The 14,624-nt window shown below is 44.8% G+C and overlaps 1 protein-coding gene and 1 long non-coding RNA gene across 4 annotated transcripts in view; both read left to right on the top strand.

The window, feature by feature from the left end:
- The first annotated feature begins 536 nt into the window (after nt 1-536).
- On the top strand, nt 537-5,505 carry LOC135245784 (microsomal glutathione S-transferase 1-like). Of its 2 annotated transcripts, XM_064319055.1 has the most exons (4): nt 2,993-3,141; nt 4,203-4,335; nt 4,663-4,757; nt 4,845-5,505. In XM_064319055.1, the coding sequence occupies exons 2-4, from the start codon at nt 4,210-4,212 to the stop codon at nt 5,089-5,091; spliced, it is 468 nt and encodes a 155-aa protein (XP_064175125.1). In that variant the 5' UTR covers nt 2,993-3,141; nt 4,203-4,209; the 3' UTR covers nt 5,092-5,505. The 2 variants fall into 2 exon arrangements, with proteins under 2 accessions (XP_064175126.1, XP_064175125.1); XM_064319056.1 differs by lacking the exons at nt 2,993-3,141; nt 4,203-4,335 and adding an exon at nt 537-749.
- An 8,424-nt stretch (nt 5,506-13,929) lies between these two features.
- The window catches only part of LOC135245695 (uncharacterized), a 32,142-nt gene continuing 31,447 nt past the window's right edge, over nt 13,930-14,624 (top strand). For both annotated transcript variants that reach the window (XR_010327355.1, XR_010327356.1), the window contains exons 1-2: nt 13,930-14,068; nt 14,522-14,575. This is a non-coding gene — a long non-coding RNA (uncharacterized LOC135245695). The remainder of the gene's footprint in view (nt 14,069-14,521; nt 14,576-14,624) is intronic.

Below are 14,624 nucleotides of genomic sequence, written 5' to 3'. Positions count from 1 at the left end.
ATCGTGACAGCCGCAAGTCTGATCACAGCCAGGCACGGGGTGTCGGGGGGGGGGGGGGGGGGGACAGGCTTTATCTGCCCAGCTGGAGTCCAGGCTAACTCTTCATCCATTCTACAGAGGGGGAAAAAGACTGAGCCAGGCACAACTCCCAAATAACTCGCTGGGATAGTAGTGCTTTTCGTTTTGCCGTGTGTTACAAAGAATATTTTGCTGTTACGTTTTTTACCACTTGCTCATAACGGTCTGTTTCTCATTCTGCCCTATGTGGACGGACGCTGTAAATGTTTCCTTTTTCAACTTAAATGTGTTTTAAACAGTAATGCGCTTCATTTGACACAAAGACGCATTTCATTACTGTAAGAATTCAACACAATTATGACAACCCCCGTATCTGTGATCTGAAGTCAATGTTTATGTCATGGTTTCACACCATGAATTTATGTCACAAGTTCAGTCAGAAGATTCATTGAAAAATAATGATTTACACCTGAGTCTTCTTGTATTTTATCCCGAGTTTTGTGAAACCTCTGGAGGAGTGTTTGTTCCGTTCTGCTCTCTCTCCAGCAGGATGCTCTTTGTTGTGTATGGTCTGATCCTGCAGGTAGGAGATGGCAGAGGTGGTAAACATGATTGACAGCGAGGTCTTCCTGGCCTTCTCCACGTACGCCACCATCGTCATCCTCAAGATGATGCTCATGTCCCTGATAACAGCCTACTTCCGTTTTACCAGAAAGGTAAAGTTCCCTTCTGCTCTGCTCTGCTCCTCCCTCTGGGTTCCACACACCTTTAGTGTGGAATAACTTACCTGAACACAGCAAAGACCTACTAATACTGCTGCAACTACTTATGCTACTGCTGATATTAATGCTGCTGCTGCTACTGCTGATATTAATGCTGCTGCTGCTGCTGCTGATATTAATGCTGCTGCTGCTACTGCTACTGCTGATATTAATGCTGCTGCTGCTGCTGCTGATATTAATGCTGCTGCTGCTACTGCTACTGCTGATATTAATGCTGCTGCTGCTACTGCTGCTGCTGATATTAATGCTACTGCTGCTGCTACTGCTGATATTAATGCTACTGCTGATATTAATGCTGCTGCTGCTGCTACTGCTGATATTAATGCTACTGCTGCTGCTACTGCTGATATTAATGCTGCTGCTGCTACTGCTGCTGCTGATATTAATGCTGCTGATATTAATGCTGCTGCTGCTGCTACTTCGGCTTGCCCGGCTGCAGCAGAGCGCAGTGGTGGAGCGGGCGTGTGCAGCTGCATTATGTCCTGTGGGTAGGAGGGGGCCGTCCTGTCCATGCAGTGTAGGTCAGACTCAAGCCTTTGAACCTGACCTTTACAGGACATTACAGGAAGTGGATGACACACCCTGACGCCTGTCAAAGCCACTTCCCTCCTTCAGCCTGGCGTCCTGTCCGAGTCTGTGATGTCATCAGACTGGGCCTCATTACGATTGGTGAACCCGTTGGCCAGTGTGCACTGAGTTTAAGTTGGAAGTGCTGGAGTCGGCAGGACTGTGGGCTGAGGCCCTGGCTGCCGTGGGGCTGCTCATGAACAGTGTTTAATCAGAGTGGAACACAGAGGGGCAGACAGAACCTGTTACAGAAAGACATGTCTGCTGCCTGCCCATACCGGACCAATCACTGCGCTCATTTGGGTAATTGTTATTTTTTGGGATTGCACTGGTGTCAGAGGTTTTTGTTCTCCTTGGTCTTTAGCAGTAGTTTGGAGGAAGCCCACTGGCTCCTGTTGTCTTGTTGAAGTGCAGTTCACTGTATGTTTGTTCTTCTGTGGTGACACTGCTGTTAAGGGTGTTTGGTGTGGGTGTGGCCCCCTAGTGGAGGAATAGTGAACGGCAGTGAAGGATTGGTCAGTGACCACGGACTGCAGGTATACAGGCAGTTTATTGCATTTACTGGAGGGTTTTAACACATTGGTACATTCATAGAGGGGTGCTTCAAATAACCAGCGGCCTGTTTCAACACGGATTGACCATTCTGCCACCAGCAAAGCAAAACTCCCTGAGGCAGGCCTTATTATTTGTGGGGGAGACCACCCCACCCCTGACAAAGAACAAATTTGTCTGCTAGGATTGTCCAGACCATCTCCCCCCCCCCCCCCCTCTTTTTTTTTAAATCACTAAAATAAAATTTTCTCCAACTGCTTGACACTTTGCATAAAATGCTCCGTCTGGACAAAGATCTAAAACTCCAGCATAGAAAAGGATTCCATCTCTGGTGATATGGCGATGGCCGTTTGAACCGGTGAGTGAAGCCAGTTTTATTCATGTCTAGGGCACAGTGCACAATGGACCCGTCACCTGACCTGTCACCTGACCTGTCATCATGACTCAGCACACAGACAGCTGCACAGTGATTGGCTGTTCATTGACTCAGGAGAGCACAGGGCCAACATGTAATATTTCACACAGCCAACTTGGTATTAATAATTATTATTCTGTTGTAAGAGCATCTTGTGTAATTATAACTAAACTCATGTCTGTTGAATGCAGTTTATTGTAATGCACGAATAGGCTGAATATGCATGCAGTAAGGGTGGGAGAAAATGCAATTTGTACCATTTCATCACACGGATCTTGGGAAAGAAAAGTGTGACTTTCCTCATCAGCTGATCGGCCGAAATAATCAGATGTTCCACCAGACTGAGCATCAGTTTACTGTACCGGCGTAACCAGTTTTGACCAGCTAGAGACCAGCTGGAGAAATACTGCAGAAACGATCGTAAACCATTTTAGAATCCCAGCTGGTGGTCTTAGCTGGAGTTTCCAGCAGGGATATCATACACCGTTCCCTAAATTCAAAATGCAAGTCTGACTTCATCACTCTGTCTGATTCCAGTAAGAATTTTTATAACTAAATTGAATATGAATATCCACATAGCAGAGGGATTTTTTTTTCTGTTGCCTGTGTCTGTGTGTGTGGAGGCGGGACTGGTTTAACGTGCTTAATTCAAGGCAAAGGTAACGGCAGGCTACTATCAATGATTATCTTGGCTTCGAGCCAAATTTCCCACAATTCAGCACTAAGTTTAAAAGAAGTTAAGTCTATCTGTACCCGAACAGAGGACTGTGCAGTTTGCGTTTTCTGTTCTACGAGAGCTGTCTTCAGGTAGGGAAACTGTCAAATTTGTTTTAGTACCGATGGCATGAAGCAGTCTCTTATATTTGTAGACATGGTATTCCTGAAGGTATCGGATGTTGCAAACTATTACTTGTTGTCCTAGATTTGAGGTTTGAAACTTGCACGATTGCGATGACGCATTTTTCCCCGAGAATGCAATGCGCTCAGTCTTTCAGTTTCCGCGTTCCGTCTCCTGGACTTTGTTATAGCCCGAGTCAAATTCGGTTTATTCTGTAAATAATGGCAAACTTTTACTTATAATTATTATTTAAGTATCGTTGGTAACTACTTTCAGTTAATGTATTGTCACGACATGAAGATAACAAGAGCGTGAAAGACGAAAGCGTTCAGTTATTTTAAATGTGTTAGTTTCCATTACTAGATGTTACGAAACACGTCTTTGAATAAATTTAAGTGCTGATGGTGACATGACAACCGCTAGTTAATATTTAGCTGGCCCAGAAACGGGGGGACTGCTCCGCTGGCGCCGAATGGGTATTGTGACTTATCATTGCGCAACCATGACATGACATTGCAGGCATTTAGCAGACGCTCTTATCTAGAACGCTCTTATCTGAAACACAACTTTACATAAACAATTCTTCCCTGGTTGGGGGAAGATGGTCTCGTCTGTCGTACAAATAGTAGTGGTTCAAACCTATTATATTAATTCTGAAATGTAAAAAAAAAAAATACACACATATATATATATATATATATATATATATATATATATATATATTCAGATGAATATTATATTGTTGTATTGATAATTTATAAATAATAATAATAATTATCAATACAAATTGAAATAATTTCTGGAAGTTTTTTTCATTGCATGAGGGTTTGGTGGTGTTTGTGCTGTGTCCCCCAGTCAGGCTTTGGACTTTATACATATATTAAAAAGTTCTCATTGAAAAAATAATGATTTACACCTGAGTCTTCTTGTATTTTATCCCGAGTTTTGTGAAACCTCTGGAGGAGTGTTTGTTCCGTTCTGCTCTCTCTCCAGCAGGATGTTCTTTGTTGTGTATGGTCTGATCCTGCAGGTAGGAGATGGCAGAGGTGGTAAACATGATTGACAGCGAGGTCTTCCTGGCCTTCTCCACGTACGCCACCATCGTCGTCCTCAAGATGATGCTCATGTCCCCGATAACGGCCTACTTCCGTTTTACCAGAAAGGTACAGTTCCCTTCTGCTCTGCTCCTCCCTCTGGGTTCCACACACCTTTAGTGTGGAATAACTTACCTGAACACAGCAAAGACCTACTAATACTGCTGCAACTGCTTATGCTACTGCTACTACTGTTCCTGCTGCTGCTGCTGGTATTACTACTGCTGCTACTACTGTTCCTGCTGCTGCTGCTGGTATTACTACTGCTGCTACTACTGTTCCTGCTGCTGCTGCTGCTGGTATTACTACTGCTGCTACCGCTACTACTACTAATAATAAAAAGTCTGAGGCTGGCAGAGTGAGCTGACTCTCCTCCTCTCCTGAGCGGGTTTGCAGGCCTTTGCGAACCCGGAGGACACTGGCCTGGGGAAGTCTGCAGAGGAGAAGAAGAAGATGCTGCGCACCGACGCCGATGTGGAGAGAGCCCGAAGGTCCTGGAAGCTTTTAAAAAATCTTTTTGTAAAATCCAGCCACACAGAGAGCTGACCATGTGACCAGGATGTGCTCTGTGCTCACAGGTGCCATCAGAACGACCTGGAGAACGTCCTGCCCTTCGTCCTGATTGGCCTGCTGTACTCGCTGACCGGGCCGGACCTGCACTCTGCCCTGCTGTACTTCCGGGTGTTTGTGGGGTCACGGTTCCTCCACACGGTGGCCTACCTGGCCCCTCTCCCGCAGCCCAGCAGAGCCCTGTCCTGGATGGTGGGCATGGGTGTGACCTTTGCAATGGCCTACAGGGTCCTCACTACTGCACTGCACCTGTAGGGGGCGCCTCTGAGTGCACAGAACCTTCTTCTAATCCTCTTGCCAAATAGAAGGTTTCCATTTGAATCTAACTCACGGATTTTACAAAAAATGTTTAAAGTTCACTGGATACACTTTACAACACTAGGGCCTTTTCTCACCCCCTGTTTAGAATACCATGTATTTTCCAGTTTTTATTCATTTAAGCCACTTATATTTTCAGGAGAAAATCTGTTTTTTATTAGATTTTTTTGGTCAGGTACTGGAATTGAATATAAGAAATATAGGGAATTTAAATAGTCTTGGCAGATTTTGTATTTAATATCTGTGTAAAAAATATGGAAGCTAATGCACGTCTGTATGTATGTTTACTTGTGTATCACTATTCAGTGAAAAAAATACTATTACATTTTTGAATAAATGAGATAAACTCAATGAATGGCTTTGTTTGAAATTATATGAATGCAGGTTGCATTATGTCCACTAGAGGGAGACATATTAAAACTCAAATTTAATGCTTTCCCCTGAAGAAGTAAATCTGGCCAAATTTTTCTATTACAAATTGTACCATGATTACGATGTTTTTGCTTCAATGTATCGTCAACGTAGTCTGTGTAGAATGTATACCTGGATTCAGGTATGATCCATAATCGCGGTATAACCCTGGCGCGTGGCGGGATTGGCGGTGTGGCGGGGCTGAAGCGGCGTTTCCGCTCAGGCTCGTTAGCAGCGTGAGGCTTAATGAGGACCGGAACGCCGCGCTCTCCGTGGCCGTGAGCTGTGGGAGATTCATGCTCCGCCCGGCCCCCGCGGGCTCTGAAACAGAAATGAACGCTTCGCAGGAATAAATCCTGACTTACGGCTCGCGCGGTAAACCATCAATCAATTGGCAGATGAATTATGACGCTTTTCTCCCGCGCGTAGCGAGCGGGGGGGGGGGGGGGGGGTCTACGCCACGCGCCGGGCGTCTGGACGTCTCTTCTGACAGCGTCTGAACGAGACGACACGACACAGCCGACACAGCCAACACAGCCGACACAGCCAACACAGCCAAAACAACACAGCCGACACAGCCAACACAGCCAACACAGCCAAAACAACACAGCCGACACAGCCAACACAGCCAAAACAACACAGCCGACACAGCCAACACAGCCAACACAGCCAAAACAGCCAACACAACACAGCCTGCGCTGCCCTCTGGCTTTAAAACGCCTCCGCCTCTGCCGTCTGGTCTGGAAGAAAAAGAGAAGAAGGCATCCAAACACAGGTCTGTAACTCTACAGGCAGACAGGTTAGTGACGGAGGGTCACGTGTGTGCAGCGGACACAGGTCTGTAACTCTACAGGCAGACAGGTTAGTGACGGAGGGTCACGTGTGTGCAGTGGACACAGGTCTGTAACTCTACAGGCAGACAGGTTAGTGACGGAGGGTCACGTGTGTGCAGTGGACACAGGTCTGTAACTCTACAGGCAGACAGGTTAGTGACGGAGGGTCAGGTGTGTGCAGTGGACACAGGTCTGTAACTCTACAGGCAGACAGGTTAGTGACGGAGGGTCACGTGTGTGCAGTGGACACAGGTCTGTAACTCTACAGGCAGACAGGTTAGTGACGGAGGGTCACGTGTGTGCAGTGGACACAGGTCTGTAAATCTACAGGCAGACAGGTTAGTGACGGAGGGTCCCGTGTGTGCAGTGGACACAGGTCTGTGACTCTGACAGGCAGACAGGTTAGTGACGGAGGGTCACGTGTGTGCAGTGGACACAGGTCTGTAACTCTACAGGCAGACAGGTTAGTGACGGAGGGTCAGGTGTGTGCAGCGGACACAGGTCTGTAACTCTACAGGCAGACAGGTTAGTGACGGAGGGTCAGGTGTGTGCAGCGGACACAGGTCTGTAACTCTACAGGCAGACAGGTTAGTGACGGAGGGTCCCGTGTGTGCAGTGGACACAGGTCTGTAACTCTACAGGCAGACAGGTTAGTGACGGAGGGTCAGGTGTGTGCAGCGGACACAGGTCTGTAACTCTACAGGCAGACAGGTTAGTGACGGAGGGTCACGTGTGTGCAGTGGACACAGGTCTGTAACTACAGGCAGACAGGTTAGTGACGGAGGGTCACGTGTGTGCAGCGGACACAGGTCTGTAACTCTGACAGGCAGACAGGTTAGTGACGGAGGGTCACGTGTGTGCAGCGGACACAGGTCTGTAACTCTACAGGCAGACAGGTTAGTGACGGAGGGTCAGGTGTGTGCAGTGGACACAGGTCTGTAACTCTACAGGCAGACAGGTTAGTGACGGAGGGTCACGTGTGTGCAGTGGACACAGGTCTGTAACTCTACAGGCAGACAGGTTAGTGACGGAGGGTCACGTGTGTGCAGCGGACACAGGGCCAGCCGCTCGGCTGCCATGCCTCATGCAGGAGTTAGAGCAGGTGTCTGGGCTGGAAGTTTCCGGAAACTGCTTTAAATCCAGCGTCTCTCTGTCATACAGATCAGCCAGCTGGGACCAGGGCAATGCAGGTTATGGTACTCATCTGAAAGAGTGACACAGCAGGGATTTGAACCGGTAGCCCCTCAGGATTTGTCAGGTACAGTTTCCCAAACTCTATGGGGCAAAACTGTCTATTCCATGACTTGGACCAGAGGGGTAGGCACCCCGCCCCCCATCCCCCATCCCCCCTGTGGCCCAAGAGGGCCGGGCGTGGCAGCAATCGTGCCGAAACTTGGGCTGGCCCGTCACCAGACCGCACGGTAATGTGAACGGACCGGGGCTAAAGGACCACTCATCACACGTCTCAATTTGGGCCGAGCCGGGCTGGGGTCAGCAGATTGCTTATGCTGATCCCGGTGGTCTGGGCTGGGCCATTACCATAAGCAATTTAAATGCTATCGATTTAACCTTCTGGCTGCTGTAATTGAACCTCAGTTCCTGCCCCCCTCTCCCCGTCCCCCCACCCCCCCAGCTGAACTAAATTGTGCCGCCAGCCTCTATGCTGTTTGGGGAGGGGGGTCGGAGACCAGAGGAGGTAAGGGCCAATCAATAAGCACTTTGTCATGGCAACAATGGATCTGTTCAATGAACATCAAGCTCTGGTGGAGGGGAAACTGTATTTAGGGACGAGCATCATTCGTTCACCAACATAAACAGCCGCTTCTCAAACTTCTAGATTTTGTTTTCTGCCTGTTTTACAGCACTTGGTGATGTCTTTGCTAGAAGCCCTTCATAGCTGTGAGTCTAACTGGCAGGATGTCCCCACAATAATTAAGCAACATCCTCTTTTCACAACAGTGTGGCATGATTTGGCTGAAGCCACTGTTGATCCTGTTAGCAGATGGACTGTATTTCATGATTTTGTTGTGGAACATTCAACAAGGAATTAACTGACATAGTTTCTGATTCTCTACACCAGCCTTTGCCGAACTAAGGCAGCACCAAATGTACTTTTCAAAGTACATTTTATACATTTCAATTTAATGCAACAGTATATTCATGGGAATGAATAAATATGACGAATTCCACCTCCGAAGGGAAGACGCGTTCGTATGTACGGCTCCATTACTCATCCACCTCTGGCATTCCATGTGAGGATGTGAAATTTCTGCTTTTAATATTTTAGCACTTTAATTGAAGCAGAAATTCCTCTCCAGGTAGCGCACTACATCTTCCTGACATCCTAAAAGTACTGGAGACCTTTGAAATAAAGTGTTTTTTATTCAATTTTATTATCATAATTTATGCTTGTCAAGTTGCCCACCTTGGTAGTCTGTGGCCATTTCAGGTCTTCTGTAAAACACACACAGATGATGAACTGGTCAATGGCAGGTCTAAATATGGATGAGAGCCTTTGAAGGCACTGGATTTTTTAACCCTTAGAAGCATAGATTTTTGGGATATTTTTTTGAAATTCTACATCTGTGATCCTAGAACTCCACTGCATTAAATTACCAGTAGGGATTGTTACATCAGCATCATAGAATGTTCAGTTAAGGACATTCTGAACACACATTTGTGACCTCACACCCTAAAGCAGGGGTCTGCACCCCTGGTCCGGTACGGCCACAGGCTCTGCTGGTTTTTGTTGTCACTCTGTAATTAATTAATCAATTAGAGCAGCTGACAGCACCGTTAACTGACTTCACCTGGGTCTGAATTGTGTGCTGAATTTAAGGCGAGAACAAAAAGCAGCAGAGCTTGTGGCTCTCCAGGACCAGGGGTGCAGACCCCTGTGTTAAATCGTTAAAACACCATGTGACCGCTTTCGGCAGCTGTGTAGGACTGGAGCAGGAGGCTCGCTGCGTTCCTTTACTCAGGGCCTGACGCTCTACAGTCCGCTCCCGTAGGTCAGCGGAAGAGGGGTCATCCTCTCTCCATCCCGGGGCCACCTCCAGGCTGTGTGCTGACCCCTGACCTGTGACCCCTGACCCCACGCTCTCACCCCATTAAGGGGTGATATCCAGTTTGTGACCTTCATGTAGAGCAGTGCAGGAGAGGCAGGGGCAGGGGTTGGGGTTGGGGGGGGTGGGGGGTGAGTTGGCGGATCCTGAGCGAGCTCTGAAGGACATGCTAGCGGAACGCACACAGCTGCCATGCTGCAGGTATCAAACCCTCCTTCACCCCCGTGAACCCGGGACAGACTGGAGATATTGTGAAATTTAAATGCATCATCATGATTGGGCAACACTTTACAGTGTATGAGCAAGAACATAAAGGATTGTTACTTTCAGAAACTGCAGTATATATTTTCAAATACGCTGCTGTAGAATATACGCTCACCAGCCACTTCACTAGGTACACCTGTTCAACTCCTCGTTAACGCAAATATCTAATCAGCCAATCGTGTGGCAGCAACTCAATGCATTTAGGCATGTAGACATGGTCAAGACGATCTGCTGAAGTTCAAACCAAGCATCAGAATGGGGAAGAAAAGGACGTGCATGTTGTGACCTTTGAGACGATGTGGATTGATTAGTTAAGGTCAGACAAAGACGGAGCTGGTTTGAATGTGATTCAGAAACTGTTGGAATTTTCATGCACAACCATCTCTAGGGTTTACAGAGAATGGTCAGAGAAAGAGAAAATATCCAGTGAGCGGCAGTTCTCTGGGCGAAAATGCCTTGTTGAAAACAAACAACATCATGCTGTATATTTGATCATATACATTTGATTTATCTAATGTCTGGAGCTGGACATAGATAGGGTATCCATTCCAGAGCTGTGGAATACAAAAATAAAATAACATATTAGTGCTATACAATATAACAATGGCACTATGTCACAAAATGACACTCTTTCCCAAATATTCTAAATAATTAAGATATCTAGTTTACAAATGTATGCGGACGTGAGCATGATGAATAAAACATGGTGACATTCGCTAAGGCCATCTTAGTTAATGGCCATATATGCTCTGCTTGCTTTGTAGCTAACATACATTATTCATTTGCGTGCCATTATTTTGGTTGGTTTATTTTAACGTGAATTTGTGGCGTAGCAATGGTGTGGCAGATATGTTTTTTTTCTTTTCAGTAGTAAAATTTACCATAATTTTAATGTATTCTTAATATTTCATAGGTGCTGTGCCCAGGCCTTGGGTTCCAATGGTGGAACATATTCATACATTTTTAGCAAACTTCATAATTTCAGCAGACTGAACTCCATTCATACAAACTTGTTGACCTAATTATTTTATCTAAACTCTCAGCTCTTGCAGGGGGTTTAACCGCACACTATCAGAGCAGTTTACATTAAATTTACCGTTTAACCGCACACTATCAGAGCAGTTTACATTAAATTTACCGTTTAACCGCACACTATCAGAGCAGTTTACATTAAATTTACCGTTTAACCACACACTATCAGAGCAGTTTACATTAAATCTACCGTTTAACCGCACACTATCAGAGCAGTTTACATTAAATTTACCGTTTAACCGCACACTATCAGAGCAGTTTACATTAAATTTACCGTTTAACCACACACTATCAGAGCAGTTTACATTAAATCTACCGTTTAACCGCACACTATCAGAGCAGTTTACATTAAATTTACCGTTTAACCGCACACTATCAGAGCAGTTTACATTAAATTTACCGTTTAACCACACACTATCACAGCAGTTTACATTAAATTTACCGTTTAACCGCACACTATCAGAGCAGTTTACATTAAATTTACCGTTTAACCACACACTATCAGAGCAGTTTACATTAAATCTACCGTTTAACCGCACACTATCAGAGCAGTTTACATTAAATTTACCGTTTAACCGCACACTATCAGAGCAGTTTACATTCAATTTACCGTTTAACCGCACACTATCAGAGCAGTTTACATTCAATTTACCGTTTAACCGCACACTATCAGAGCAGTTTACATTAAATCTACCGTTTAACCGCACACTATCAGAGCAGTTTACACTAAATTTACCGTTTAACCGCACACTATCAGAGCAGTTTACATTCAATTTACCGTTTAACCGCACACTATCAGAGCAGTTTACATTCAATTTACCGTTTAACCGCACACTATCAGAGCAGTTTACATTAAATTTACCGTTTAACCGCACACTATCAGAGCAGTTTACATTAAATTTACCGTTTAACCGCACACTATCAGAGCAGTTTACATTAAATTTACCGTTTAACCGCACACTATCAGAGCAGTTTACATTAAATTTACCGTTTAACCGCACACTATCAGAGCAGTTTACATTCAATTTACCGTTTAACTGCACACTATCAGAGCAGTTTACATTAAATTTACCGTTTAACCGCACACTATCAGAGCAGTTTACAATAAATTTACCGTTTAACCACACACTATCAGAGCAGTTTACATTAATTTACCGTTTAACCGCACACTATCAGAGCAGTTTACATTAAATTTACCGTTTAACCGCACACTATCAGAGCAGTTTACAATAAATTATCCGTTTAACGACACTATAGCCAGTTACATTAATTTACCGTTTAATGTGAGCATACCTGGTCCAGCAGTCACAGTAAATCCAACTGATTAATGTGTGAGCATGTGCCTGTTACGAGTCCATTACCTGATTAATGTGTGAGCACTGTGCCTGTTATGGAGTCCATTACCTGATTAATGTGTGAGCATTGTGCCTGTTACAGAGTCCATTACCTGATTAATGTGTGAGCATTGTGCCTGTTACAGAGTCCATTACCTGATTAATGTGTGAGCATTGTGCCTGTTACAGAGTCCATTACCTGATTAATGTTGAGCATTGTGCCTGTTACAGAGTCCATTACCTGATTAATGTGTGAGCATTGTGCCTGTTACAGAGTCCATTACCTGATTAATGTGTGAGCATTGTGCCTGTTACAGAGTCCATTACCTGATTAATGTGTGAGCATTGTGCCTGTTACAGAGGTCATTACCTGATTAATGTGTGAGCATTGTGCCTGTTACAGAGTCCATTACCTGATTAATGTGTGAGCATTGTGCCTGTTACAGAGTCCATTACCTGATTAATGTGTGAGCATTGTGCCTGTTACAGAGTCCATTACCTGATTAATGGTGAGCCATTGTGCCTGTTAAGAGTCTTACTGGTTCAATGTGTGCACATTGTCCTGTACGAGTCCATTACCTGATTAATGTGTGAGCATTGTGCCTGTTGCAGTGCTAGCAGGTCTCCCATTGGTACAGAGCACATTCCTGTATGTTTGGTCCACTCTGCAATTAGTCCAGAGTGCTGCAGCTGCCATAATTAGGCTAGCACACCTGGGTTCTGGGCGAACTCTCTGCTCCACACAATCACTGTTGACCTGTCTGTCCTCATAGGCTGCAGGCTGCTAGCTGCTACATACTGTACATCACTGTACACACTGCATATCACTGTACACACTGTACATCACTGTACACACTGTATATCACTGTACATACTGTATATCACATAAAATTTACAAACAGTCAGCATTCGTTATTTCATACACCTGGGACATACACAAAAACAAAGGTCTGCACATGTGTCATGAATCCCATATTGGTTTTTTATAGGAACTTTTTAAGAATGAAAGTTAAAAAAAAAAAAAGTTTTGTGAATGAGGCCCATTGTTTTTCCCAGATGCAGTCAGGACCCCAGACTGACTCTTCTCCAGATGGGCACAGGGCAGCTCAATGCCTGATCAGCACAGGCAGGCCCTGCTCTACCCTGCATCCTCCACACACTGCCCACTGCCTCCAGCTGTGCATAACTGATAATACTCAGCACTGTCTGTGTCTGTTGCAGCTTTAAGTCCTCTAAAGTCAGCTAGTCTTTATACCAACGTGGATAAAGCAGATTTGCTCTGAAAGTTTGCCTGTCCGTGCTTCTATAGGGCACTAATCAGAAATAGTACACCTTCCCCCCTTTAAGATTACAAATGTGTGCTCCCTTTCAAGAGCATATCTTCCTTTCTCTGTTTCTCAAATCAAGCACAGACTGACCACATCTCATCCATTCTATTACAATAATTCGTTTCAGTTTCTTCTTCAGTAACATGAGATCTTTGAAATGTACAATCCCTTCGTCAACAAACACATAAATAACTGATGTATTGACAGCAAGGACACACAAAATAAACAGGAAATAATTATACTTAACAAGATAAACAAACTCGTGAAACTCATTTCTAGCAGTTTAAAAAAATGTATTTTCATAAATACTCAACAATTGCACAGCGCAGTTGTCCCCCCCCCCCCCCATTGTGACCCATTGTGATCCATTGTGATCAATCCGCCCGAATCGCCACAGCCGTAATTAGAGCGATCTTATTGGTTGATTCGCCTGTCCGTTACGAAGTTCAATCACTGCGATTGCGTACCTGTCTCAGGTAAATTAACCTGGCACAGTCACCTGGTTCAAAGCGGATTTGTTTGGTAAATATTTAGAGTTTAGCTGTTTCGCTTAAATAAATACCAGTACAGTCAGTTTTAGCAACATTAATTCTGTGAAATAATTCATTTTCAGTCGGACTGAACATCGCAGTTGTTCGAACGGTGAGGTAAGAACACTTTTTTTGAACATTTGCACTCGTTTGACTAACGTTTTTCGCGTAGCCTAGTTCCTGCGTCTAGCTAGCCTGTTACAGCAGCATTTCAGGCAAATTCAACAAGCGTGTCATATGTGTAAAAACATTTTAGCCTAAACGTGTATTTGCTACCACCCCCTGGCTAGTTGTCGTAATTTCGTTTTTGTATGACCTGGTAGCTAGACCAGAAATGACTCTTTAATACATGACAGCTGTGTTATTGGTCGGGATGTTAGTTTCAAGACGTTTTTCGAGTATTTCACGGGTTTCATCCGAAAGCTGAAAGGCAATTTTATGAAAACCAGTCGTCATTATGTGGTTTTTTTATATGGCGATTCTGTTACTGTTTGTTTGTCATATTGCTTGATTCGTGTTCTAATGTGCGTTGTGTGTGCATAACACTGTATTGGTTCCTTTCAACTCTAGACTGGACAGAAATCTTCACGCTACAGTATTGGAGGAAGGAAAAGAACACTAGGGGTAAGTTTCATTTCAGTTGACATGTTTGGGCTCCAGGTGACATTTGCAT

Source organism: Anguilla rostrata, chromosome 19, assembly GCF_018555375.3.
Source record: "Anguilla rostrata isolate EN2019 chromosome 19, ASM1855537v3, whole genome shotgun sequence".
NCBI classification, from domain to species: Eukaryota; Metazoa; Chordata; class Actinopteri; order Anguilliformes; family Anguillidae; genus Anguilla; species Anguilla rostrata.
Note: the sequence above shows the minus strand (reverse complement) of the source record. Positions and strands in the feature narration are given on the sequence as shown.

Excerpts from the sequence above, each read along its gene's own strand:
- LOC135245784 (XM_064319056.1), top strand. The coding sequence starts at position 609 with ATGGCAGAGGTGGTAAACATGATTGACAGCGAGGTCTTCCTGGCCTTC. Across the intron at positions 750-4,662 it reads GAAAGGTAAAGTTCCCTTCT|GCCTTTGCGAACCCGGAGGA; the intron begins GCTCTGCTCTGC and ends GCGGGTTTGCAG. Across the intron at positions 4,758-4,844 it reads GATGTGGAGAGAGCCCGAAG|GTGCCATCAGAACGACCTGG; the intron begins GTCCTGGAAGCT and ends CTGTGCTCACAG.